This window comes from Pollicipes pollicipes, unplaced genomic scaffold (assembly GCF_011947565.3).
Source record: "Pollicipes pollicipes isolate AB1234 unplaced genomic scaffold, Ppol_2.1 Scaffold_4740;HRSCAF=5597_pilon_pilon_pilon, whole genome shotgun sequence".
Lineage (NCBI taxonomy): Eukaryota > Metazoa > Arthropoda > Thecostraca > Pollicipedomorpha > Pollicipedidae > Pollicipes > Pollicipes pollicipes.
The window spans coordinates 26,560,920-26,588,722 of NW_023596545.1; the positions used below are offsets into that span (position 1 = coordinate 26,560,920).

Genomic DNA, 27,803 nt, shown 5'->3' on the forward strand with positions numbered 1-27,803 from the left:
GGGCTGAAGGGACCTATTCTTAAACGCGTAGGGAAATTGCGCCGCTTTGATGGTATACGGGCATTGTGACGGAAAATAGTCTCGTTGGCGTTCATAGGATGATAAAACAGGTAATCATGTCTTCAGAACGCTTCACACGGGTGACTGGGTTTAGAGTTCACGGTAAGCGAAGCTCGCCGCGTGTACGTGCCCCAAATCCACCAGCCGAGTTGTAAGCTGACCTGGCCATGTCAGCTGGGCCAGCCTCCTCCCCCTCCCCTCGGGACCGGTAGCCTGTGCTGCTGGATGAGAGGTCCAGTACATTTCGCCGAGACCACGAGACGGCGGTGCCCCGTGGCTGCTGGTGTGCAGGAACAGCTAGGAAGCGTATCTCTGGACAAGCACAAAGGGTCCGTTTGCAAGATTTCTGGGACGCGAATGCGATACGATGGTACCCTTTAATGGTGTGAAAGCATATCGCAGGGGAGAACTGGTGCCACCGTACTTAAAATGCCGTTGTGCTCGTGAGCAGAACTACCTGCCAATAATGAGCGTTCGTGACAATATGTGCTGCCAGGATAACAGATAAGGAATACGTTGATGCCGATGCGGCAGGCTGTTCGTGTGATGACGTCCCCGTACATTGATCGGTACTAGCCATAAAAGCTGGCGTCCTTGTTTCATGAAAGGAACACCGGCGCGGGACTATCGAGACTCTCGATGGAAAATGAGTGCTCTTTGGAAAATGAAAATGCCTCCAAACATGAATGCCCGTTATAAAATGAGCAACTTTTGTAATCGGCTCACGAGGTTTCTTCGTCATGGAAGTGGCACCCTTTGGCATCAAGCCTGTATCGGTAGAGACCCCTGTCTTTAATTGGCGCCCTTAAGATTTGATGGACAACTCTCGAAAGGAAAAGTTGGTGCAATTTGTAGATGTGATTACAGACCAAAAAGGTTACTAAATAAAATTGCATCGCATTTAATCACGAGTACTGTCCTGGTAACGAGGAGAGCCCAATCCATAAGTTACAGGAGATAACTTGCTCTCCCTGATGCGCATTTTGGGTAAGACTTTGCCATGTTTAACGACCCAGACATTCCGAGAGTTTCCTAACTTTCCTGAGCATAGCCTTTTATGTTTGTGCTCTTCGTTGCTTTGGGGATGGTTTGGTTGTTGGCTGTTTGGATTGGAGCCCTTTCAATCAATATTGACCATTTCAGGACTATGGGGTGAATGAGAGTAGATAATAACGATGGGGCAGGAATACGTGCGGCTGGGGGGCCAGCCACCGGGCATTAGCCCGCGCAGGGACCCCCTATGGCCCGCTCGTGGCTGACGCATGCAGCCTGCCCTGGTCAAACGGGGCGTCGCGAGGATGCGATATTAAGCAGGAATGAAAATAAGAGGATCGGATGCCTTGGGATGTTATGGCCCTTCGACTGGCACAAAACCAGGCGATTGGAGATGCCGGGGTTTGAACCCGGGGCTTCTCACATGCAAAGCGAGCGCTCTACCACTGAGCTACATCCCCACATGGCGATGTTCCCCATATTCGGCTGTCGAAATTGTCGGTCATCTGTACCATGCTGTAATCGTTGGCAGGTGTTCAGCGCAGCTGAGCCACACCTTATTAAGGCTGGCATGACGCCCAGAAGGTGCGAGGAAGAAACGCCTCATGTGCGAGGCGAGCGCCGTATAACTGAACTGGCCCTACTCCGGACTTAAGCTGGAAGGTCGCATCACTATCTTGCCCTTTGTGATCGAACCACGGTATTTTGTCCCGCTGTTTCCTCGCGGCTCCGCTTCTGCCCTGCTTCCTTGAAATACCTCTCACCGGGTGACCCTCTTAGATTAGGAAAACATGTTATATTTTATACTTAGGATGACTATACTATGCAAGGATGACTTAATGTGCTTTACACTTTCCAAGCGTAGCTTGTTGGACGTTCCTGGATCCCAGCAGCCAGAGTAAGCCGATCCAGGCCTTCTGCAGTTTTCCGTACGACTTTGTTGTCAGATCGGACGGCGGAGCGTAATGTTTGTTGTACAGTGTACTCCAAAACAGTCGCACAGGTCAGGTTGACCCGGCCCGGCTGGTTGCTAGCTGACATTTCTCCGCCAGTCGATCAAAATCTTAACATGCCCGCACACGCCGGGCTGATCCCGTCAGGCCAGTTGTCTGCAGACCTTTCTGAAACTGTCGGGCAAAAAGCCGCGCAGGCCCAGGGCTCGTGCCGCGTATACCCTGGTAGTGATTCCAGCACGCTGAACTCGACTCACACTTTCACGCTGGCACGCTTTCATTAAACTTGATTGTCTGTTGCCAGCCTACAGCATGGCTTCATTTGCTCCAACTTCTTGTTATTATTACTATCTTCAGAACTCAACAGGTGCGAGCTAGTCGTGCTGCTTGCAATGAGATTTCTGGAGATGATGTGGCTTAATCTGATAACTCATACGGAAAGCAAGCACCGTAACACTAACGCCCCCCCCCACACACACACACACGCACACATACTATGCAACGGCGAAGCCTTGCGTTTCAAAGCCATATCTTCGTGAAAAGTGGGTGGTTTTGTATTTTAGAACATCACCCAGGCGTCCAGTTTGTTGACAGAAGCCCGTGGTCGCGTTGACCTTTTTCTTTCCTGTCTTGAGACGGCTTCGATCCATCTTCGCGTCTTACTATGACCGCTGCAATCGTAGAAAATCCCACTTGGGTCAATAACTCATGGCGCCAACGGTTGATGTTTGAGGATGCTGTTAAAACACTGCGGTCTTTATATATGAGGGGAGTGGTATGCAAATGCAGCCGTTCGTTGCATAGGGCGGCTTTTATCATTTCAGCCCACGACATGGGTTCCATGTCGTGGACAGGTCCAGGCGGCAGGGCAATAAGGCTATGCCAGCCCAGGCGTCGAAAAGTAGGCAACATTCGACATGCTGTGGGGTTTTATAGAAATTATAAACACTTTTTACGGCGGCAAATGTGTTTTGAAGCACTGCGCAATACGCCGTCGAGCAAATTCCGACCAGCCTTTAAAAGTGGATCTAATTTGTTGAATTTTGCCCCCCCCCCCCCCTCCCCCTCTCGAGGCCCGTCAGCGGTCTGAAGTGGATCCGCCTCCGCTCCATCTGTTCTCATATGGCATACGTTTTGTTGTTATCTCGGCAACTGCATCTGAGCCGGCCGGTCGTGGCCCGCAACAGACGGGGCCTGGAAACCCCGACTCAGCGCCCGGCCCGTGTCTGTATCTGACTACCGGACAAGCTGAACTTCAGATATGCGTACGAGGGCGGGCTGGCTGAACGGAATGCCGTCGAAATTAAATGGAAAAACTGTTTATCATGTTGTGAATTGGACGCGGTTGTGTTTAATAATGTTAATTATGTTGTGAATTGGACCCGGTCGTGTTTAACAAGCGTAGAACGGAGACCATTGCGGCTTTGTTCACGTCTCTAAACATGGCCTTGTGGTCTGATAGTTTGCCTACAGTTGGCCTGCTCATTGCTGGTGTTGCAGTCATTTTTTACGTTTGGCCTCACATTAGTCGTGTTGTTGTCACCTTTGACGCCTGATTACCCTGAAAACCCACCATATGGAGATGCCGAGTTTTGAACCTGGCGCCTGCCACGGACAAAGCGAGCCATTCAATCACCGCATGAAGATTTCTGGGTTTGAATCCTGGGCTTCCCCCACTCAGGGCGAAAAGTCTACCACCGGGCTACAACCTGTCTGCCACAGACGGTTGTCCCTCACATGTGGCTGTCGAAACCGTGGACCGTCTGTGACCATGCAGTGGCTGTCAGCAGGCCGGGATTGAAGCACAAGCACACGTTTGTCAGGGGGGGGGGGGGGGACGCCCTGAAGCCAAGGGAAGGGATGGGGATAAACACACTTGTTAGGCCCATTTGGCATGGCCGCGCCTGTTGCCTCGCAACTGGTACACACACACACACTCCCGTTGTTACACTTGACGGCTCTACTGGGCCGTGCAAGGTGCGTAGACAATGGCCGGTCGCAGGTGTGAATCACGGCGGGTGGGTGGTGTGCAGGTCCGCCCGCACCTGCCTGTGGCAGACAGGATAGACATGTGCGTGCGTGCGTGGGTGCGTGTTGGAGAGGGGATGTAAGGGCTGCCACGGCCCGATGGAGTGAAATGAATGACAATGCAAATGTTTGGCAAAAAAGGCGTCGCAAAGTTTGCTTTGTCGCTTGCGTTCCGCGAGAAGGCGCAGTTGCGGAAAAGCACGACCATCGTTGAAAGTCACGGACACGGGGCTGAGGCGGATGATGTGTCGTGCTCCGGCCGGTGCCGCTGCGAGGGCGGGCAGGGTGAGAGCCCGGGTCAGAGCGTTCTGTCACGAGCTGGTGGCTCCTGCCCGTTCGTATGACGCCGGCTGGCACGCACCCACTCGCGGTCAGGGTGAGAGCCCGGGTCAGAGCGTTCTGTCACGAGCTGGTGGCTCCGGCCCGTTCGTCTGACGCCGGCTGGCACGCACCCACTCCCGGTCAAGGTGAGAGCCCGGGTCAGAGCGTTCCGTCACGAGCTGGTGGCTCCTGCCTGCTCGTCTGACGCCGGCTGGCACGCACCCACTCCCGGCCATCTCATCATTCGCCCGTCCCATCTGTCCGCTGTCAGCTGATCAGAATGATGACGTGGTGGCGGCGTCGCCCGCGCGGAACCGAGCGGTCGGCCGTCCAGTCATGGGTACCGGTCAAGGTACGGAGACATTCGGACTTGGTCTTGCCTAGTGGGCTGAAAGTTCCGCCCATAGACTCGTGGTCAGAAGGTCTGGTTGTTTTAAAAAAAAGTATTGAAGTAGGTTGTTTTAAATAGTTGGCCACGTGTCGGTGACGGATTCGGGCACGGAAGCAAGCTGCTTAAAGGGGATGTTGTGCATTTGTATGGGGTTTGAACTCAAAAAGCCATCTTGAAGACCATTCGGTGCTCAAGCTTGCCTTTCGTAAGACCTGACCGAGTCTAGTTTCTGAGTTATACGCCGGGGAAGATTTGCGGACTTCTTCGGGAGACTTCAAGGCCACCCATGAGTCCAAGACGCTAAAATAACTCTTTTCTATTTACGCTGTCCAAATTCTGTGGTTTCATTGGCCATGTAGCGATCAAGGCCGGGATAAATGTAATCGTCAACTCCAGCATGGGCCAAGCTGAGTCTTTGCTAATATACCACCCATCAATAATTGCTGCATCTTCACAGGCGACCGACCGTTTTGGCAATCACCTGTGGCTCACTGCCTTACGTGGGGATGTAGCTCAGTGGTAGAGCGCTCGCTTTGCATGTGAGAAGCCCCGGGTTCAAACCCCGGCATCTCCAATAGAACGTTTTGAGGCAGTCGAGCATAAAAAAGCTGGTCAAATTATGCACGAACACCATGGAACAAATCACGCTCCATGAATGTCACACTCTACTCTCATGAATGTGAGATATGTGCGCCTCGAGAATTGTATTTTGACTGGCCTTGATCACCGCATGGTTTATGGAATGGCAGGATTTGATTGCCGATATTACGACGTCACGACTACCGAATACCGAAACTTCGAAATATCCTCCCCGGTATACCTTCCACCATTTTCGCGGCCGAGTAGCTCAGAGTCTAGAGGGGCTCAGGTCATAAGAAGGACACGATTGTGAATAGCACCCTTTAGAATGGCTATTTCAGTTCAAAGTCCCGTATCAGTATAGAACATTCCCTTTAAATGGCAAGGTTTCTCAGTTTACTAAACTCGCCCTTCAATACGTCATCGTTTGACTCCGTGATATAACGCTTTTGTGACGACAGAGCCGCTGCCAGATTGGCTGCTAATATTTCGAACGGAAAGACTTACTCGTGGTACTTTAAGCTCTGCAAGATGGCGTCAGCGGCCTATGCCTGTGCGGTTATGTTACCAGCAGTATGTCGGTGTGTTTTGGTCTTTCCTCATGACAGCCTGGTGTATTTTTACGCGGTGCCAGTGTTTTTTTTTTTACTCCCCAGTGCCTGTTATTTATTACAAACGCGAATCATGATCGACAGCAAGCAGCGATACATGATCGACATCCGCGCCTTTTTCTATTGTTCGCTTTGTTCTGCATCCTCGCCACACGCCGCTTGTCTGGGGCACGCTGCATGCGTCAGCCGCGAGTCGTTCAAGAGCCCCCTGGGAAGGGAACCCTGACCGGCCACGCAGCGCTCATGCGCGGGTTAGAGCTTGGCGGTTGGCCCCATAGGCGCATGCAAGTCTGCCCCACCGTTAGCCAATTTCCTTCGTCCCACGGCCCTGAAACGACCATTTCTGGTCGAAGGGGCTCTGATCCAAAAAACCAAACCCGCTTGTCCGGGTGGCCGATAGAGCTCCTATCCAAGTAACCAATCGTAATCGGGGTATGTAACCAGCGGGATAGCTTTTAACCAACCGCTGTCTGCCTGCGCAACGATTCATGCTGGCGTGCTCCAGACACGAATATTCCAATGGCCATACTTTTTTCGACCTTGAGCACAATATTGCCATTAAGTTGGGGGAAGTTGTGAGACGTTTCTATGACGCCATGCATATCTGCGGACTTCTAATTACACGGTAGAAAAGTCTGCAAAATCTCGTGTGTATCGAGATTAGAAACAAGAGAAGTTGAGGTCCTAACAGGGCATCACTCTGGACTGCTGGAATTATCTTGAAAATGGATGTGTCAGTTCAAAATCCCACAAAACTGTGGAAGATCCGCTTTAGGGGATACGGCCCTCATCAACATGCCGTCCCGCGTCCCTTTTGTGTTACATTCACGAACAGTGCTAGAAAGCTTAGCAAGTGAGGTCTTCACCAGGTAGGCTTTCTGGCGCTTCTTGCCCCCCCGACGGCCAAGGGGGCGTAGCCGCCCCGTGAGAGGAGGACGGAAAGGGGGAGGGGGGGGGGGGGGCGTGGCAATCCTGGACTTGGACTGGACAAGGAAGATGACAGATTCCTTGTGCGGCGACGCTGGTCACGGGTGCCACGGCGGGCGCATCGTTGACTAACAAGGAAAAGTCGGCTAGCGGCTGGCCAACGAAGATCGACAGAGTCCCGGGCGGCCGTGCCTCAGAGAATGTGCACTCTCAGCAGCCGTATCTGGTGGACAGGCTGGGGAAAAATCTCCCGTGGAAATGGCCGGTGAAAGTTGGGTGGTAAATTCAACGCACATACGGCCGGTACATACGGCCGATACATACGGCCGGTATATACGGCCGGTATCAACGGCCGGCATACGCAACGAGCTCTGTCCGGGAAGTGCTCTGAGCCCATCATAGTCGACCTTGCAAGCTCTTGCAGAAGATTGCAGAACAACGACTGTGAATCCTGGTATTGAAGGGGCGCCCATCGACTAGTGGACGCTTGCGTCCCGTCTCGACTTCAAGTCCTGTCACGTGGGATGCGACAGGTATCGCAGGTATGAACGTACATTAAGCTATATATGCGTTTCGTAGTGCCTTTTGGTTACACGATTGGAGAGGAGGCAGAAATGGGCACATTCCCGCCATGCTCTGCTCGTGTCGGCCCTTGTATCCTCAATATCCCCGTTATCTTCTTGCTTTTTTAATTTTTGCATTGCTTATCAACACAGAACGTGTGTAACCGTCGAATGACATGCCCGCTTTGTAGGCCACCTAGGTTCATGAACTTTCGACCAGAAATTTCAATGCTGGATGTTACAGCTTACGTGTAAAAAGGTGCTGGTTCCCGACAAGAATTGCAGGTTAGATCCGGGTACTCGTTGGCTCCTTTGACAGCACTCCATACCGGATATCGGTGTCGGCTGGATCCTCAAAAATGACTCCTGGCTGGATCTTGGTTTTCGCCGGCTCTCTAGCCACATTTCAGGCTGGACTTTGTTTGTGCTGGATCGCTCATCTTAGTGTGGCAAGAAATCCTCGGTCTTATTGGTTTCTTTACAAAATTTGTTAGATCCTACCTGTTGCTGGTTTCTTAGCACGTTTCTGTGCCGCATCCCGTTCCTTGCCGGGTCCGAGGCCGGATAGCGAACTGTTTCCTGTGTTATTCGTGGTTCAAACACTAGAAACCAGCAATTGGTTCCTGGCAAGAAATCTCAGGAACCGGAGAAGGAATGTCAGCCAAGAAGTGTTGTTCAATGTCAGTCATATGCTGACGGTGCCCGCGGGGATGTAGCTCAGTGGTAGAGCGCTCGCTTCGCATGTGAGAGGCCCCGGGTTCAAACCCCGGCATCTCCAAGGCCTGCTTTTCGACTCCATAGCTGATCAGGACGGGCGGAGTTCCTCAGCCTAAAGCCAAGTTGGAAATTGAGTGCATCTGGGAGTCACCACAGATGTATGATAAAGGCCCCTGGCAACTTGACGTATGTATACTAGGGAGTTATATGTTCAGTTATATGTTCCCCTCGCATGTGCCGGGCACCTGCCGTCAAACACCGGTATCCCACAGGACACGTCATGAGCGGATCACACAAGCGGCGTTGTTCCTGTTGCAACTATAGCGGGCAACGAAGGTCGGTGAGAGTCGTGCCAGATAACGGGGAGGGGGAGGCGAAACGCTCGATGGACACACATTTTCACCTTCGGAGATGGTAGTCTGGCCGACGTTCTAAACAGCACAGGCGACCAGTTTTCATTACGCGCACATTCTCACTTCGACACTTACACGCGATGTGACGGCGCGCTCCGGCACTCCCTCGGTAGGCGAACAATACCCACCTGGGTTTGGTTTTCATCAGCGGTTTCATTCTCCTGCATTTTTATGGTGTTACCCCAGCACAGAGCAAGCATGAGTGCTCACATACCACCCGTCAATAATTACTTAATTTTCACAAACGACCGACAGTTTTTGCAATCACACGTGACTCGAGGCGTTGCGTGGGGATGTAGCTCAGTGGTAGAGCGCTCGCTTTGCATGTGAGAGGCCCCGGGTTCAAACCCCGGCATCTCCAGAGGGGCGTTTTGGGCCAATCTAGCATGGGCAACGGGACGAAAAAGTATGCAAACACCAGGGCGCAAATCACACCCAGTGAATGTTACCGTTACGGGGCAATGAGCAAACTGGTCCCAAGCTCCAAAATGCTCACAAGAGAGACTCGACCCTCGTGATTTGCAATTTTAACCCTTGCTCTTACTTGTCATTTTAAATAACCAAGTTCGTCGCCGAGCAATTTTAAGAGTGCCATTTGCATGCCTCCGCCAGAACCATTTGTTTGGGGGTTTGTTCGTCATTGAAGCGTTACGACGCACTCAGTTGCTGAGACTTCATGGCGTCACCCGCCTCCCACCCCGGCAGGAAGGGAATCAAAACCGCGGAGAATCGAACTCTGGGCCTCCGGTTTCCCAGACGCGCAGCTTAACTATTGGTTACCCTTTTCCTCAACTCCTTGTTTGCTTTCGTTACGTAATAACGCATTGCATAGTGTACGCTATTTAAACGTGTTTATTTATTATTTTATGACACATCTTGTGTGGCTGCTCTTATGTCTCTTGATACAGGCAGATCAGAGGCATGGCCTAATGCTAATCCCGATGCTGAGACACCCACATATGCTCTTATTTTGCCGCTCACCGCCGACCTGAGTGGTTTGTAAGAATTGTCCGTTTCTGGCAGCCCCATCTGGACAAATAACTTGGGGATGTAGCTCAGTGGTAGAGCGCTCGCTTCGCATGTGAGAGGCCCCGGGTTCAAACCCCGGCATCTCCAGTCGGAGCTTTTAAATGTCACGACTGGCCAACACGAGCAGCTTTCAGGTTGGAATTTATGTTCCAACCATATAAGAAAATAATGCCAGCTGGGCGACGTCGGGGGAAACAAACAAACTCTGCTTGGAGAGAGCTTTAGCGGCTGGACACGGAATTTGTGTGATTTTTTGAATGGTTACAAGAACCCAGTTGTCATGAAATTCAATGACGGGGAGTGTCTAGTTAGGTTTAGGTGTCTTCTAGTTTGGTGTTGGACTGAAAGAGCCATCTTAAAGATCATTGGGTGCAGTTCACAATCCTGATCTCTGAAGACCAGAACCCTTCTAGTTTCTGAGCTACACGGCGACGCAGATGTGCAGACTTTTCCGACGGGACTATTTCAAAGTCAGCCAGGTATCCATGACGGCATAATGATATCATTCAAATGCTGTTATTCCATTAGCCATGCGGCGATCGAGGCCCAGAAAAATATAATTGTCGATTCGTTCATATTTGACGTTGTGAGCATGATTCCCAGACAAAACGGCCTTCAATTTGCTCTCAATCAATGTTGTGCAGGGTACGAGAAACCAATTTGACAGTGACGTGTTGAAGGGCATATTTACGAAACTAAAAGATGGTGCGTACAGCGGCCTTTTCCACTGATCCGATCTGTATGATATATATATATATATATATATATATATATATATATATATGCGCGGATCGCTTGCTTCAGTATCTTCAAATGTGGAATATTCCCATTGGGCAGAATTACGTCGTGATGACAGGTTAATTTTTTCATTGTTCGAAGCTGTACGCGGCTATCCTGAGCTAGCTAGCGGAACGGCATCCGTAGCTTTGCTGGTGGCATTGAGCATGGGCATGTCCTCTGATCGCGACTTTCCAGTTATGTTGATTCTGTCGTCCATCATGCTTGGCTGGCCAAAAGCGGCCTGTTGGAGATACCGGGGTTTGAACCCGGGGCCTCTCACATGCAAAGCGAGCGCTCTACCACTGAGCCACATCCCCGCGAAAAATGGGGAGTGCACATGTGATATTACAAAATTGCTCCCGCCTATGCCATGCCGACTATTGGCGGCGTTAAGTACAGCATAAGCGCCCAAGCGTGGATGGATGGGGTAGCCGGTGGGGGGGGGGGGGGGGGGGGGGGCTGACAGAGGGGCAGTAAAGCTCCCCCATTGCCGGTGGGCAGGGGGTATGAGCCCTCTGTGTGAGGAGGCCCCTGAATTTTTTAAGGTCCAGGAAAAGAATATTTAATCCGGCATATCCATTGGAAAACCATGCCCCCACAAAAAAACAAGAAAACCGCTGTGTCGCGCTACCCCAGGGGCTTATGTCCCAAATGCGAGTGTGGACCTCATTTTTTGTTTTGTTTTCTCACTTTATTTTTTCACACACTGCAGGAGGCTGCTTCATGTAACACTTATATCGCCCACGTCCACATCATCCAGCCCCCCACCCCCTTACAAGGTAATGAATATTCGCTTGCCGGTATTGAGCGTTGAGATCAGGGACACATCCCAGCTTTGCGAGTGTCTGCACCGAGGGCCGTCCGTGTTCCCCATTATTATATTTTATGGAGTGCGTAATTTACTGAATTCTTGGCTAGTCGTGGTACTCAAAACGAACGAGTTGGAGATGCCGGGGTTTGAACCCGGGGCCTCTCACATGCGAAGCGAGCGCTCTACCACTGAGCTACATCCCCACCGTAGGTCTGGTTGGGGACTGCTGTGTCACGGGCGGGGGACAAAGCATAAGAAGCCGTCCACGTGTAATGGCGCGCGCGGAGGACAGGGTGACAGGGTAACATTACTGTCATATGTTATTGCAAATCATGCTTAAGTTGCCGTTTTCAATGTTTTAAAATCATGAAGTCGGATAATGTGGCCTTTCACCCATGACAAGCAACACGACCGTCTTCAATTGGCAGTTGGGGAGCCGAACGGACGCAACTGTTCTGGGACGTTACAATTAGAACAGCGTAACCAGGGAAATAAGGGGTTATAATAACAAAGTTGCAATAGCCAGCGTAACCAGCGTGTAACCAGCGGGAGGTTCTTATATATGCGTGCTGTGATTTATTGACAGCCTCCAAGCGCAGGATTCATGTGTCGCTCAGCATGGGCGTTCGCGTCAGGCCATGCTGCTGATTAGCTGATATCAGCGACATGGTCAGACACGAAGGCATGCTTACAAAAGAGCTCCTACGTAATGGAGTAGGCAAATGATCTCATTTGTTTAAAAGGAAACCGCTTGTCGTCAGTGCTGTAGAGCAGGAATCAATGTGGTTTTGTTAGTGTTCGGAATGCTGCATGACTATGGAAACAAGTAAGACACGCAAATAACAAATAAAAAGCGCCCCAGACATTTCGAGCTCGTCATATTGTGTAAGGCCGGAAACCATCGCAGTCGCTGCCGCTCCCTATTTGCATATAAATGGATTTCAGTGTGCAGATGCCTTGCATACTACCCCAAGAATACTTCAAGGGGAGCATCCTACCTTTTTTGTACTTTTCACGTGTAGTTACATCAGACGCGTGCAATTTGATCAGCGTTACCATTCTTCTCGAAATCCTTTGGAAAAGTTCACGATGGGAGGCCGACCCCGCAGGAAAGCTCGTTCCTCGCCCATGACACAACAGTCCCCGACCCTAACCGCGGTGGGGATGTAGCTCAGTGGTAGAGCGCTCGCTTCGCATGTGAGAGGCCCCGGGTTCAAACCCCGGCATCTCCAACCCGAGCGTTTTTGAGTACCACAACTAACCAAGAATGCAGTAAATTGCACACTCCATAAAATATAATAATGGGGAACACGGACAGAAACAGGCACTAGCAAAGCTGGGAGATGCGCCTGATCTCAACGCCCGATACTGATAAGCGAATATTCACTACCTTATAAGTGGGGGCTGGATGATGTGGCGTGAACGATGTAAGTGTTACATGAAGCAGCCTCCTGCAGTGTGTGAAAAATAGAACATAAAAAAAGAGGTTCACACTCGCTCATTAGGGACGTAAGCCCCATGGGGTGGCGCGACATATCAGTTTTCTTGTTTTTTGTGGGGGCATGGTTTTCCAATGAATCTGCTGGATTAAATATTCTTTTCCTGGAACTTAAAAAATTCAGGGGCCTCCTCACACAGAGGGCTCATACTCCCTGCCAGTGCTGTAGAGCAGGTTGATTCCTGCTCTACAGCACTGACGACAAGCGGTTTCCTTTTAAACAAATGAGATCATTTGCCTACTCCATTACGTAGGAGCTCTTTTGTAAGCATGCCTTCGTGTCTGACCATGTCGCTGATATCAGCTAATCAGCAGCATGGCCTGACGCGAACGCACATGCTGAGCGACACATGAATCCTGCGCTTGGAGGCTGTCAATAAATCACAGCACGCATATATAAGAACCTCCCGCTGGTTACACGCTGGTTACGCTGGCTATTGCAACTTTGTTATTATAACCCCTTATTTCCCTGGTTACGCTGTTCTAATTGTAACGTCCCAGAACAGTTGCGTCCGTTCGGCTCCCCAACTGCCAATTGAAGACGGTCGTGTTGCTTGTCATGGGTGAAAGGCCACATTATCCGACTTCATGATTTTAAAAACATTGAAAACGGCAACTTAAGCATGATTTGCAATAACATATGACAGTAATGTTACCCTGTCACCCTGTCCTCCGCGCGCGCCATTACACGTGGACGGCTTCTTATGCTTTGTCCCCCCGCCCGTGACACAGCAGTCCCCAACCCGACCTACGGTGGGGATGTAGCTCAGTGGTAGAGCGCTCGCTTCGCATGTGAGAGGCCCCGGGTTCAAACCCCGGCATCTCCAACTCGTTCGTTTTGAGTACCACGACTAGCCAAGAATTCAGTAAATTACGCACTCCATAAAATATAATAATGGGGAACACGGACGGCTCTCGGTGCAGACACTCGCAAAGCTGGGATGTGTCCCTGATCTCAACGCTCAATACCGGCAAGCGAATATTCATTACCTTGTAAGGGGGTGGGGGGCTGGATGATGTGGACGTGGGCGATATAAGTGTTACATGAAGCAGCCTCCTGCAGTGTGTGAAAAAATAAAGTGAGAAAACAAAACAAAAAATGAGGTCCACACTCGCATTTGGGACATAAGCCCCTGGGGTAGCGCGACACAGCAGTTTTCTTGTTTTTTGTGGGGGCATGGTTTTCCAATGAATCTGCTGGATTAAATATTCTTTTCCTGGAACTTAAAAAAATTCAGGGGCCTCCTCACACAGAGGGCTCATACTCCCTGCCTACCGGCAATGGGGGAGCTTTACTGCCCCTCTGTCAGCCCCCCCCCCCCCCCCACCTCTGCTGCCCCGCCACTGGCTACCCCATCCACCCACGCTGGGGCGATTATGCTGTACTTAACGCCCGCCAATAGTCGGCATGGCATAGGCGGGAGCAATTTTGTAATATCACATGCGGAAGGCCATTCCTCGCGGGGGTGTAGCTCAGTGGTAGAGCGCTCGCTTTGCATGTGAGAGGCCCCGGGTTCAAACCCCGGCATCTCCAACAGGGCGCTTTTGACCAGCCAAGCATGATGGACGGCAGAATTAAAATAACTGGGAAGTCGCGATCAGAGGACATGCCCATGCTTAGGGCCATCAGCAAAGCTACGGATGCCGTTCCGCGAAGTTGCTCAGGATAACCGCGTGCAGCCTGGAACAATGAAAAATTAGCCTGTCATGACGACATAATTCTGCTCAATGGAAATATTCCACATTTGAAGATACTGAAGCAAGCGCCAGATATATATCATACATCGGATACGTGACATGACGTGACTTATAACTATCGGTACGCTGTCAGTGGAAAGGGCCGCTGCACACATCTTCTTTGTTTCGTAAATATGCCCTTCAACACGTCACTGTCAAATTGGTTTCTCGTACCCTGCACAACATTGATTGAGAGCAAATTGACAGCCGTTTTGTCTGGGAATCATGCTCACAACGTCAGATACGAACGAATCGACAATTCTATTTTTCTGGGCCTCGATCGCCGCATGGCCAATGAAGTAACAGCATTTGAATGGCATTATTATGCCGTCATGGATACCTGGATGACATTGAAATAGTCCCGTCGGAAAAGTCTGCACATCTGCGTCGCCGTGTAGCTCAGAAACTAGAAGGGTTCTGGTCTTCAGAGATCAGGATTGTAGACTGCACCCAATGGTCTTCAAGATGTCTCCTTCAGTCCAACACCCAACTAGAAGGCACCTACACCTAACTAGACACTCCCGTCATTGAATTTCATGACAACCAGGTTCTTGTTACCATTCAAAAGATCGCACAAATTCCGTGTTCAGCCGCTAAACCTCTCTAAATAGCGTACAATATCCAAGCAGAGTTTATTTGTTTCCACCGACGTTGTGCACCTGAAAGCTGCTCGTGTTGGCCAGTCATGACATTTAAAAGCTCTGATTGGAGATGCCGGGGTTTGAACCCGGGGCTTCTCACATGCGAAGCGAGCGCTCTACCACTGAGCTACATCCCCAAGCTAGCTGACCAGATGGGGCTGCCAGAAACGGATGCTTCTTAGAAACTACTCAGGCCGGCGGTGAGCGGCAAAAAAAGAGCATGTGCGGGTGTCTCGGCATCGGGGTCGGCATTAGGCCATGCCTCTGACTTGCCTGTATCAAGAGACACAAGGGCAGCGACACAAAACGTGGTCGGCATAAGGCCATGCCTCCGATCTGCCTGTATCAAGAGACACAAGAACAGCCACATAAAATGTGTCATAAATAATAAATACACATTTAAATAGCGTACAATATCTGATGCATTATTACGTATGCGAGTATGAGGCTATTATCCCGCGAATTCAACGAAATGTTATACTACGGCTTTGCTTTTTCCCCCTATGGCGTTCACCACACTGACTTCTCGAGGCGCACTTTGTGTTTGGGAATGCGTGTATCACGTGATCCATGTGACGCTTAGTTTCAAACTTCGGTCAACCGACGTCTTGGTAATAAGTCCTTGCTTGCTGGACCAATCACAAACGTTCTTTTATTCGCGCCAGTAGAGGTGCGCACGGCCGTTGTCACGCCGACGACGGTCGCGACTACTGGAAAGAAGCGTAGTGCTTTTACACAGCGTTGACAGTGTAATTTGGGCTTGCGAACAATTGATATTGATGTGCTTGCTATGTCTTGACGGTGCTGCAGTGACAGTACCTAGTACCATTACAAGGTGTAACTAGTCCTGAGGTTTCACTTAACTGTTTTTTTAAATACGCCCCAATGCTCCCATTAACACGCCATCCACACGAGTTTAAGACGGGACTCCTATACTGGCATTCTTAAGTTTGTCTACAGCGGGCGGAGAGAAATCGTCACTTAATTTAATAATAAAAGTTATGTTAGTTATTTAAAAGTTATGTTAGTTATGTTAGTAAAGTTATTAAATAATAAAAGTTATGCGAAAAATGGCCTAGAAACTGACTAGGCATTGCCGATACTTATGACCGCGTCGGTAGCGTCTGAGCTCTCACAACAAGTTAAAATCGACAGCCGTGCTGGTGGCCGTCCATGAACATTGTTCTGATCGCAGGTTTGCAGCTGGCTTGGTTCTTTCGTTTCAGCATGCTCGGCGGGCCAAAAAGCGGTCACCTGAAGATGCCGGGTGTGAACCCGGGGCCCCCCGCAAAGCGAGCCCTCCACCACTGAGATACATCCCTGCAAGGCTCCAGGAGCCACATTGTGGTTGTCAAAATCGCCGCCGCGTATGGCCATGCTGTACCTAATAGCGGGGGTAAGCGCCCGGGGGTAGATGGCATAGCGGCCCAAGGGAGATGGGTGGGAATGGCCAGCGGCGGCACAGCAGGGTTTGGGATGGGGGCAAAGAGCGCAGTTAACTTTCCCCCTTTGCCAGTAGGCAGGGGGAAAGACGATCCCCCCCCTCTACACAAAAAAATGGATGAGGTCCCTTTTTAGCCCAAACTAAGGGCATATAACGTAGCTACTCTAAGAGTACTAAAATTAAGATTAAGCAGGCCACCAGCACTGAGCTAGGAGTACATGCCGGGCTTCAGAAGGCCCGTTGCTATGTCAAGAGACCCTTTTTATGGATCATGAGCTAACCTTTATGAATACGGTAGCCAGTGTTCTAGATCAATATGCCCAGTGTTGCGTTGAAGGGAATGTTTCCCATTTGAGGAGATGTAAGCAAGCATCAGATATGATGAAACAAACTTGCTTATAACTAGTGGCATACTTTTTAACTGGGAAATACTTCTCTAGACAGCACAGTCCCCTGTAGTCATCGTAACTTGCACAACATTGATTGAGAGGTAATTGATGGCCGTTATATCTGGAAATCGCGCCCGGGGACGCCAGATATGAACGCTTTGACAATTATATTTTATTGGCGTTGACCGCCCGCGTGAGTTATGGAATGACAGGATTTGAATAACGTTATTATGACATCATGAATGCCAAGGCGACTGAAATACTTACCCCGATATACCTTCCTTCCCCATTTCGCTGGCGCGTACTTCAGAAACTAGAGGGGCTTATGTCTTAAGAAGGGGCAGGATTGTGAACAGCACCGAAATGTCTTTAAGATGGCTATTTCCATACAAACCCCTAAATGCGGAACACGCCCTTTAAGGATGGTCCCGTTACAAGTTAGACGGCCCCTGTTCTGGATTGGAAGACATCCTCTATATTCTGGAGGCCCCCGTTTTGGAACAGAAGGCCGCTTTCAGGGCATCAGATGCGGCACCGGGTCAGGATGCTCTGTTTTAGAATATCGAGCCCTTATGGCTGATTTCGAGGCCCCTTTGTGAATCGGAAAACATTTTGTTTTGGATACTTGAGATTCTCTATGCATTGGGAGGCCTATTTCTGCAACAGGAAGTGTTTTGGCTGGGGAGATCCTTGCTTGGTAATCAGAAGGTTCACTGTTTTCCTTTTACCTTGTCGTTCGGTTTATTTACTGGGATATGTAGCAGGTTGATAAGGTGGCACATACTCTTGGTGTTCCCATCCTATTGAATACAATACTTCGTAGGAGGCCCCTCGTGTGAGTAGGCACCCTGCATTTTTTTTAACATTCCCAGACAGGGAGGATTATTTTATCCAGGATGGCCCCTAGGAAAATCTCGCCCTCACCCAAACTAAAGATACGTCCCCCCCCCCCTCCAGGAAGTGACGTCCTCAAAAGGACGGGGGTGAAGTTTAGGTTGTCATCCATTCATCACCCACTTGTTGTGTTGCTTAATGTTAGACAATCATTGGCATTCTTGCAATGATGTGGCGGAATGTGCTGTTGGCGGCATTGAGAGTCTTACGACCGGCCGCGCTCACCAGCTCTGCGAGTGCCTCCCAGCCCGCCCTATCCCCCATGAAGATTTTGCTTTGGAGCGTGTTATCTGCTGTATTCTTGTGTTTTCATGTTTTAGTGTTTTTGTTTTTTAAGTGTTTAAAACTGTCGGCTTGGAGATGCCGGGGTTTGAACCCGGGGCCTCTCACATGCGAAGCGAGCGCTCTACCACGGAGCTACATCCCCGCCGAGGGTTCGGTTGGGGACCTCTGCATCAGCGGCGGGAACAAAACGGAAGAAGCCGTCCATATATGATGTTGGGCGTGGAAGGCAGGATGACAGACTTACGTTATGGCTCACATGCTATTGCAAATGGCGCTCAAGTCGTATGTTTAAGTGTTTCAGCGTAAGTTAGATAATCCGCTTTCCGCTTTTGACAAGCGACATGTCCGTCGGTATAGTTACGCCTGCTGAGCCAGTCATGAACGTCCGGTTTTTGTTGCAAGTAGGAGTGCGCCGGTCGTTGTCATGACGACGTTTGTTGCGGGTGCTGGAAAGAAAGTGTGGTGCTGTTACAGGGCGCTGACAGCGTAATTTGGACTTGAAAACAATGAAATGGATATTATTGTTATATATTGACGGTGCTGGCGCGTGGCACCGCCCACTTACTATTATCAGACGCAACTAGTCTGAAGTCTCTATTATCACTTACTATTACTAGTACATTATCACTCACTATTACTAGTATATTATCACTTGCTATTACTATTGTCACTTACTGTTATTAGACGTAACTAGTCCTAAAGCCTCTCTAGAGTGTATTTTTGAAATATGGCCCAAAGATACTCCCCTCAACACGTCATCTACGCGAGCTTAAAATCTGCTCCTATCACCGTGTTCTCAAGTCTGTCTCACCATCGCGGAGCGTTGTCATGTCACGTTAAGCCACCTTGTACCAGGTGGCACCCGGCACAGGGAAGGTGTCACAATTGTAATTTACGCGAGAAAAGGCCTACAGACTGACTAGACACTGCCATACTTGCGACCTGCGACGGTAGCGTCTGAGCTCTCGCCTGGACCCCACGCCCCCACCGAGCGCCGATCCCCGTGAGCCTCCTGACCCGAAGGCTTCGACACGGTGGGTGTGCCCCGCTGACCGCGCCGCCGCCGGCAGGAGGTGCCCGACTGGCTGGTCGAGATGTCGGAGCGGTTCAGCCGGATGAAGGAGCGGCGCGCGGGCCGAGGGCGGCGACGGCGAGCGGCGGGGGACGCGGCGGCCGCGGCCGGCCCGGCGGCTTCGGAGGCGCGGCGCGGCTTCGGAGGCGGCGGCTTTGGAGGCGGCGGCGCGTGCTTCGGAGGCGGCGGCGGCTTCGGAGGCGGCGGCGGCGGCTTTGGAGGCAGGGGGCGCCGCAATCAGGGTATTCTGAGCTTTTCAGGGTACCTCTTGAGAGGGACCGATTGTGTGTATATGTCATTGGTTGGGCAACATGAGTGTTTTTGTAGCAAGCATATTATTGTGTCGAGGAGTGGGCAGCTTATGTGCCAAGAATAAATATATTTCCATTGTGTTCCTGTTTTTGTCGGCGGAGCGAGATGACTATTGCTGAAGGGCCGGGGCGGTCTTGAAGTACCACTGGAGTAGAGTGGCATAACTGAGATGCCGGGATGCTGCGATGACCATCACCTCTCGAACCTGTTTTGGGTGCTTTCTCACGAAACATTCAGAACATTGAGGCTGGTGTCAAAGATCGTCACAAAATTTAGACAAATGAGAAGCGTGTTGGATCGTGCGGCTTGGCGTTGAGCAGATATCTGACATGGTACGTACTTACGCCTTGAAATCGCACTTTCCTAGTTTGTTTCTCTTTTCTCGCTGCGGTTAAACCTGGCTTTAACCTGGCTTCCGCGGCGATACTGTAAAATTGCTCGCTCCGGGCTGTGGATTCGATACGAACCATTGTCTGCATTCATGTGACAAACATAATCGTGTCCCGTTACGAGAAGTGAGTCGTCACGGCTTTGTACGCTCATCGCGCATTAAAACATACTCCACCCCCCCCCCCCCCCCGACTTCACCTCACCTCCCGCCTCACCGCTCCCCTCACCTCACTACTCCCCGCGCCTCACCGCACCCTCCCCCTCATTACGAGGGAGGTACGAGGGGAGGGGGGGGGGCAGTGAACACGCCCCCGGCGTGTTCACTGCCCCCCCCCCCCCTCGCCCCATCGCTTCCCGCGACTCACCGCCCCTCACGCCCTCACCGCTTCCCCTCCCGTCTCACCGCTCCCCGCCCCCTCCTTCACCTCACTGCTTCATCGCTCGCTCCCCCGGGCCTCACTGCTCCACTGCGCCTGGCCGCTCTCCAGTGCTTCACCGCTCCTCTGCACCTCATCGCTTCCCCGCGCCTCACCCCCCCCCCCCCCCTCACTACTCCCCTCTCTCCCTTCTCCGACGTATGACACCATCGACCCCATAGTGGAGAGTTGCCCAACACCGGACACACACCGGAGAGCGCGTTGCCTCCTGTTCCCGGTCCGGTTTCTGCCACAGCGTCGGTTTCCGCGCCCGTAACGTGAGCGATGTCGGTGGCTGGACGCGGGCCGCGGCGGCGACCCGGGCAGCTTCCGGTGACCGGTTCCGGCTGCGGCGCAACCGAGCGAGAAAGCCGGCCCCGCCGACATTGTTCGGAGTTGCACGGGGGCGGGGGCGGACTCGCCGGCTGACCTATATCTGAGGTGACTCCGGCGCCCGGCGGAGGAGTCGGCCGTCGGAGCGCGGGTCGGGAGTGTCGGAGCGGCGAGCTGTCCGAGCTCGGGTGGGGTGTGACGGGGCGGCGAGCTGTCGGAGCTCAGGCTAGGAACGTCGGAGCGGCAACTATCGGAGCTCGGGTTGGGAGTGACGGAGCGACGAGCCGTCGGAGCGGCGCCATGCTCCGCGCGCAGGCGAACACGGTGAGTCGCCCGGGGAACGCCAGACGTGCGGGCCCCGCTGTGACGTTAGTTAAAGTTGTTTAACACCTGCTGATGCGGCGTGGGATGTTACAGGAGCGGATATTGTGCAAACCGTGAAACAGTGGCTGGCGTTCTTGCTGTTGTTCTTGCGGGTCGCGGACAATGCGGGCTTTCCCTTTGGATGTGCCTCCCCGTTCGTTCAGGCCGGAACATCCTGTAATGCGATGTGGCTGTTGTGCTTTGCTGGCTTTCACCACCGGTGCATAACATAACCAAGCAAGTGGTAAGTTGCGTTAAGCTCTTTCAACCAAGCTGTCATCAACCAGTGCAATTCAGGCATCATGCGATCCCGGCCGCGGCCCCAGTACCCGGATGCGTTACACGTAGCCGCTACGGGGCCGGCGGCGAAAGTTTCTGCTGTGTCAGAGGGTGAAGGGCTCGTCGACCCGGCTGAGACAGCCCGTCACGCTCGGGGAGCGGCCGCTCCGGCCGGCAGAACATTGACAGGGCTGACCAACTGTCCCTGCGGAGTTCACCGCGCTGTGAACCGGTCCAGGCTGCAAGGCAGGTCCCGAATGTGGCCTCCTGGGCTTGTGGTGCGGGGACTGGTCACCCGCTGAAATTATTTACGTTTTCCCTTCTCTGCATTTAGTAGCTCTGTGTTACGACAATAATCTTTCGGGTTCACCTCTGGTACATAGAGGATGGCTGACGTGGCATCGCAGTACGTTGGACTGCAAGCGCTGTTGGTGACCATGTTTCTGTACGTTATTGCCTGACAATAGTTTATTCGATCTTTCAGCTGCTGCTCTTGCTCTTGACTATTGCGTTGGAATGCTCTGCTAGAACCCACATACCCCGCGGAGCGCCGGCGAGCCCACCATCTCCGAACACTCCAGAGCCGGCCGAGCTCGGACAGCCAGTCGACAGTAACGTCAGACGGGCTACTGACGTCCCGTCTGACGTCACCAGCGCGCAAGACCTCGAGCTGAGCTCCGACGGGTCCGGCACCCACACCAGTCGCTCCGGCGGCCAGCGCTACTTCGTGGCGTACCCGGACGCCGCGTCGGCGCCCGAAGTGGCGGAGCGCGAGCGGCAACGGCAGGCGCAGCTAATCCACTACGTCACGGCGCTGACGAACCAGGGACTCCACTCCGGCGGGCAGGCGCTGGCGGAGGAGCGTCCCTCGACGGACGCGGTCCCGGCCGGCGGGAAGCCCAGCCACGCTGGCGAAGCCGGTGACGTCACGGAGACCGCCGAGCGGCTCACGCCGGAGCCGGCGGAGCAGCAGCTGCTGGAGAAGAGCGACGCCGGCGACGCCGAGCTGGAGAACACCATCACGGCCGGCGGCAAGTCGGCGGACGGCCGCCTGGCGGCGCTGCTGGCGCGCCGGCGGGCAACCGAGCGGCCCCGGCCGGGCCGGCGCGGCGCCGGCTCCCGGCTCGCCGTGCGCAGACGGCAAGCGGCGGCCCCATGCAAACGCGGCGGCGGAGGGGGCCAGCACGGCCCGGCCGACCACCGAGGAACCGAGCACGATCGCCGTGTCGGCCGAGGGTGATGACGCAGCACCGTCCTCCACCGAGAGCGACGCGAAGGTAGACTCCGCCGCGGCACGCCCGAGCGCCGCTGGGGCCTGGAGGCGCCGGCCGGCGGGGGTCAGGGGGCGTGTTCAGATCCGTCGCCGGCGACCGAGCCAGACGGAGTCCGAGGAGAGCGGGACGAGCGGCCGGCGGCCGGCGAAGCCCACCAGCACGCGGGATCAGACTAGACGGCGGAAGCCGAGCCGTCCGAGAGCCGGTGGCGGTGAGGCGGCGCCAGTGGTGGTCACCGCGGCGCCCCTCCGCACGACGACAATCGCGACGGAGGCGCCGGAGCCGCAGCGCTCACAGGAGCGTCAGCAGCCCGCAGGGGCACCGGAGCAGTCCTCGCAGGCACTAACTCACCCGCTGGAACACCCACCGACCCAGACCCCGGCTCCAGTTCACAGGAATCCTGAGGGGCCCACGGAGGCTCCGCAGCCGCCGGGCGAGGTCCCCGAGCTAGCCGACGAACACTTGACGCCTCACTCCCCGGCGACCGCGCAGTTCTCTGACAGCTTGCGGCAGTTCACCGAAAGTCTGCGCCGGCTCTCCGTCAACTCGGCAGAAAGCACGACTCAGGACGTCGTGACGAAACCCTCGCATCGCAGGCAGCAGTCGCACGCGGCCCAGGAAAACGAGGTCGACGTGGACGGCCCGCACAATTTGCCGGATGTCGAGAGCGCTGGGTCATCGCCGGTCGTCAGCACCGTGCAGGTCACCACGAGGCCGCTCCACGAGCTGTATCAGGTCCTGACACAGACCCAGGGACAGAACCAGAGCTACGGGCCGGCCTCCCGCCAGCTGGCCCGGCTCGAACAGCGACCCACGGAGCGCAAGGTGCCGTCCAAGATCGAGCTGGAGTCGGGCTTTCAGCCGATCATGCCCGACTCGCCGTTCCTCCCGGGGGTGGCGCCGTCCGCCCCGCCGCCGACGGGGTTCGAGGCGGTCGCCACGCCCGGCCCGAGCGGCGGCACGTTCGTCAGTGGCCCGCGCAAGCCGTCCCGGCTCACGCCGGGCGTCCCGCCGGGCCCGGGCGCCGTCACCACGCAGCGGGTCGTCGGTCTGGGAAACTTCGCGCCGGAGCGGGCCCAGAACGGCGGCGGCCCCGCTGCGCCGGCCAGGCCCCAGCCGGGCTCGCCGTCTCCGCCGCCGCCGCCGCGCCGCAATCGGCCCCGGCCGGCGCCGGAGCGACAGCGGCAGCGAGGCGGCGGCGGTCACGTGCGCTTCCCGGGGTGTCGGAGCCGGCGGCGGCAGCGACGGCGACGCAGGCGCGGCCCCTACAGCCAAAGGAACACGTCGGACTGCTCGCTGAAGGCAACGGGCAGCAGTCGCCTCTTCCGGCACTGGTGGGTCGACCGCAGTTCCCGCCCTTCGAGGGCTTCACTACGCCGCCCCTGCAGAACATTCAACACGTCGCTGGCCAGCCGCTGCCCCTCGAGCCGACGACAAGTCGGCCGCAGCTTCCATCCAGATGGGAGCCGACTAGCGTGCTCTCGCAAGGGTCCCAGCAGGACAGTGGTCAGCACGAGTTCCCTCAGCATCCGAAAGGCAGACCAGAGTTTCCACCAAACCTCGGACCGTCTGGGACGTTCCCTCAGGGGTTTCGGCAGGAGAGTGGACAGGCTCCATCTCCTCTGCCGCCAGCGGGTCAGCTACGCTTCCCACCCAGCCACGCTCCGTCCGCCCCATTCCCGCTCAGGACTCAACAGAGCGGTAGTCAGTCCAAATCCCATCAGCAACTTGGGGGTCGGCCTCATTTTCCAGCAAGCCCGAAGCTGACCGACTCGTCCCCACTCAGAAAACATCAAAACGGCGCCCGCTTCCAGCTTCACCAGCGGCCAATAAATCAGCCGCAGTTCCCACCCAGTCAGCGTCCCGCCGACCCCCTCTCACCGGCGCCCCACGAGCGCGGCGAGCAGGCTCGACCTCCGCCGCGGGGTCGGCCCCAGGTCGCCTCGCCCAACCAGCTGCCCACGGGGCCCTTCAAGAGCCAGCAGGGCGGCGGGCGACCGTTGCCTCCGCAGCCGCCGAGGCAGGGCCAGAGGCCGTCCGGGTCGGGTTCCCTCCGCCCTCAGCAGAGCGGTGGACACGGCGTCCTGTCCCAGCCACAGCGGGGCCACCCCCAGCTGCCGCCCAGCCGGCGACCGAGCGGCTCTGGCCCGTTCGGCGCCGGCCAGGGCGAGCGGCGTCCGGCGCTGCTGCCGCTCAGGGACGCCGGCCGACCGCGGCCCCCTCCCCACCGCGGATCCGGAGCAGCATTCCGCCCTCAGGGTGGCGGGAGGCCCCAGCCGCCGCCACGGCACCCGAGACCGGCCAGGCAGCAGCGGCCGCCGCCGGGCTTGCAGCAGCTGGCCCCCGGCAGTCTGCTGCCCGGGGCTCGCTCAGCAGAGTCCGTTCCGCCAGAGTCTGCAGGCGCGGCCCCGCAGCCCGGCCGGCGCGTCAGAGCGGGTCGACACCTGGCGCCACCCGGCGACGGTCGCCAGTACCCTACACCTCAGTCGGGATTGACCCGAGGAAGGCGCACATGATGACTGGGAGCGCAGACGCAGGTCTGGAGCTGTTGCAGGTGCATAATCAGAAGCTTTATAGCGCTCGCTGGCGATGTTTGTATTGATATGTTTGCTATGATTGATAATCCGTGTCGTTCAAACATGGGGCGTTATTGATTACCTGATTTAGTCTCTGTGCATTGTGATGTCGTTGTGGTACCCGAATGTGACCATGCGGCGTATATAACTGTGCGTGATGGCCTGCGTGGGCGAGTATTTAAGAGCGATGCTTGATGTGGACAGCTATATTGAATGAACAATGTAATAAACGATGCATTTGTAATGGTGGTGTATTGAACGCGAGCTCGTTTCTCGTTTTGACGTACTGCGCTTATTTACTGGGCATCTGGAGAAGAAATAATGCAAGGGACGCGCTAACGCGTCGGGCAGGCTAACTGGCTACAGCCGCATCAAACGCGCTACAATGGGCTGAAAATAATGACTGGGCCAGCGTGCGTCAAGCAGTAAACTTACAGAAAAAGAACTTCGAAGGACGGTCGGGAGTCGGGATCCACAAGGACTTCGGCCATATGAGGCAGCATGGACAAGGCTCGATTCAAGCGGCTACTTTCCAAGTAAGGAACGCCATTTCATGCCCCGAGTGCTTCTTACGGCAATGGTTAAAGACGGCGCTCACGAATCGGTCGTCTGCATAAGGACGTTTACGGCGATGTGCTGTTACATTCGGCGGGCATGCGTCGTACCTACCGTGTTTTTGCAGATGTTAGCAGATTTGTTCAAGCCAAATATGGCCGCCCGTCGGTACAAAGCGGGTGGTACTTGGTAGTGAGGCAGTGAAGAGCATGCACGGCATGGATCACACATAGTGATAAGTTCATTGTATCAAATGCAGCATTTCTCCACACTTCTCTTTCTCAGCTCAATACGTGGGTAGTGTAGCAAGCGATAGCTTAACAGAATCGTTGTGGGATTATGCAGTACTTAGACAGGGTGAGAACTCACAAAAATGACTGATTTATGCTCACCGCCCTATGCATACAAATCAGAAATTACAGTCTTCCTTTGGGTATTACCACACAGCTTACGGGTCTCACCCAGACCACTGCGTCATATTTCTCCACAAAATGGCGCACGCGTTTGCCGGATGAATTGGCATCCTTTAAAACCGATTTAGTTTGTGGTGATATTGACTATTTTTGTGAGTTTTAACATACACTAAGCATTAAACAAGCAAAGAAAACAGGTAGGCAAGGAATCATCGTGGTAATGACCCGACGATTCCTTAGAGATATTACTATACGCAGTACGATTTTACGATTGTGAGAAATTGTGCAAGCCATACGGACTTTGATTTGGTTATGCCTTGCATGACCGTATTCATTTGCTCGTTTCTCTTGCTTACTTACTGTATCTTAATGAGTACCTTTTCGAGTTGTAATTTTCCTCCACCCACATAAATCCAATTAATAGCATACTACTTATCAAGTCCGTGTGGATCCAATACGAAAGCACCGTCGAATGCGCTGAACAACCCGGCATGCGCGCTGCGACCTCAATCAAATATTGCATAGCTCCGAGCGCCTTTGACGTTAGGAGGTGGAGTCCTTCGCTAACCGGTGTTCCTCGGCACGACACGAGTCTTTCGCAACCACTCCGTCAGCAGGGTGGCCCACAGAGATGATCACTCGGCCGCGGAATGAACGAACCGCGTGTGGTCCTCCGCGCGCTCTTCCGCGGTCCTGACGGAGCAGAGGCCAACTGGGACGGGGACCGTTAAATCTCGTTATAGTCGCGTAGGGGTTTGCACCACAGCTGCAACTCCACAAGCAGTTACGAAATCGATGCGATTAGGACCGTCAGTACATTCAATGTGCAATGTAGGCCATCTGAATTCGGTTTTCCTTATCACTTCGAAAACATGTGCTCCAAAGCACTTTCAGTTCTGCACCAGTACCTCATTTCCGTGGTTTGCATTGCAGCGTGTAAATTCGTGAACGGAGTTCTTAAAAGTGGCTGACGGCAGTGGGGTTATGCAGACTTTCGATTCCATATCGGGAGCCGGTCCTGCGTCGCTGCCGCGGCGCGCCGTGACCTCGTTATGACTCGGTGCGCTGTCACTCCTGCTTTCGCTGGCACGCTCTGTAAACGGCCAGCAAGTCTGATATATTGCTGCCGCCTTTGCAACACAGTCGCTCGGAACCCCGGATCACTGCGCCCGAGCAGTCTGCTAGCAAAACCGGACTTCCGTCATTTTGACGTTCTGCGCCGCAGTTACTGGTTCTCATTGCTTTCCGTCACTGGCGAATTGATCATCAAATACCTATGGCCCCATTTCATGCAGCCAGGAGCTCCTCTCTCAGTGATGTAGTTTGGATTGAGTTGGGAGGGGAGCTTCAGCCCCCTTCCAACTTGGGTTCTAGCCCCCTAACGTTGGGAAGAAAGTGGGTCAAATCTGGAGAGAAAACTGTTTGTTGGTATATTTTAGGGGTACGTTGGGTCATTTAGCTTTGCTCAGCCCCCCTCCCCCCATCTCATTTTGTGAAACCGTGCGCCCATGGCCTCTTCCTATCGATGACGTCATTGTGTCGGGCACAAACGAAGATGTATTAAGTGGTACAAGTGGAGCGGCGTGACTTAGGGCGAAAGCTCCAATATTTCGTCAAATGAGGTGCCCGGGATGGTCCGTCTTACACTATCACTTACTATCACTATCACTCACTCCATCACTTACACTATCACACGTTACACATACAGCGGCCCAGAAGTGTATGTACCGCATGTTGCACAGCGGTCAGTGAGGAT

At 53.8% G+C, this 27,803-nt stretch overlaps 1 protein-coding gene and 12 non-coding genes across 13 annotated transcripts in view; 8 read left to right on the plus strand and 5 right to left on the minus strand.

Annotated features, from left to right (window-relative positions):
* Positions 1-24,999, plus strand: part of LOC119098128 (putative ATP-dependent RNA helicase DDX43) — a 38,673-nt gene extending 13,674 nt beyond the window's left edge. The window contains exons 11-15 of the mRNA XM_037221057.1: positions 19,135-19,205; positions 21,884-22,068; positions 22,367-22,506; positions 22,996-23,577; positions 24,880-24,999. Of these exons, the coding sequence (XP_037076952.1) occupies positions 19,135-19,205; positions 21,884-22,068; positions 22,367-22,506; positions 22,996-23,577; positions 24,880-24,999 (1,098 nt within the window). The remainder of the gene's footprint in view (positions 1-19,134; positions 19,206-21,883; positions 22,069-22,366; positions 22,507-22,995; positions 23,578-24,879) is intronic.
* On the minus strand, positions 1,443-1,514 carry TRNAA-UGC (transfer RNA alanine (anticodon UGC)). The gene has a single exon. It is a non-coding gene; the product is annotated as a tRNA-Ala (tRNA).
* Positions 5,249-5,320, plus strand: TRNAA-UGC (transfer RNA alanine (anticodon UGC)). The gene has a single exon. It is a non-coding gene; the product is annotated as a tRNA-Ala (tRNA).
* On the plus strand, positions 8,133-8,204 carry TRNAA-CGC (transfer RNA alanine (anticodon CGC)). Its single transcript has one exon. It is a non-coding gene; the product is annotated as a tRNA-Ala (tRNA).
* On the plus strand, positions 8,846-8,917 carry TRNAA-UGC (transfer RNA alanine (anticodon UGC)). Its single transcript has one exon. It is a non-coding gene; the product is annotated as a tRNA-Ala (tRNA).
* TRNAA-CGC (transfer RNA alanine (anticodon CGC)) lies at positions 9,601-9,672 on the plus strand. The gene has a single exon. It is a non-coding gene; the product is annotated as a tRNA-Ala (tRNA).
* On the minus strand, positions 10,611-10,682 carry TRNAA-UGC (transfer RNA alanine (anticodon UGC)). The gene has a single exon. It is a non-coding gene; the product is annotated as a tRNA-Ala (tRNA).
* TRNAA-CGC (transfer RNA alanine (anticodon CGC)) lies at positions 11,308-11,379 on the minus strand. Its single transcript has one exon. It is a non-coding gene; the product is annotated as a tRNA-Ala (tRNA).
* Positions 12,337-12,408, plus strand: TRNAA-CGC (transfer RNA alanine (anticodon CGC)). Its single transcript has one exon. It is a non-coding gene; the product is annotated as a tRNA-Ala (tRNA).
* TRNAA-CGC (transfer RNA alanine (anticodon CGC)) lies at positions 13,430-13,501 on the plus strand. Its single transcript has one exon. It is a non-coding gene; the product is annotated as a tRNA-Ala (tRNA).
* On the plus strand, positions 14,137-14,208 carry TRNAA-UGC (transfer RNA alanine (anticodon UGC)). Its single transcript has one exon. It is a non-coding gene; the product is annotated as a tRNA-Ala (tRNA).
* Positions 15,118-15,189, minus strand: TRNAA-CGC (transfer RNA alanine (anticodon CGC)). Its single transcript has one exon. It is a non-coding gene; the product is annotated as a tRNA-Ala (tRNA).
* On the minus strand, positions 18,135-18,206 carry TRNAA-CGC (transfer RNA alanine (anticodon CGC)). The gene has a single exon. It is a non-coding gene; the product is annotated as a tRNA-Ala (tRNA).
* Positions 25,000-27,803: the final 2,804 nt, after the last annotated feature.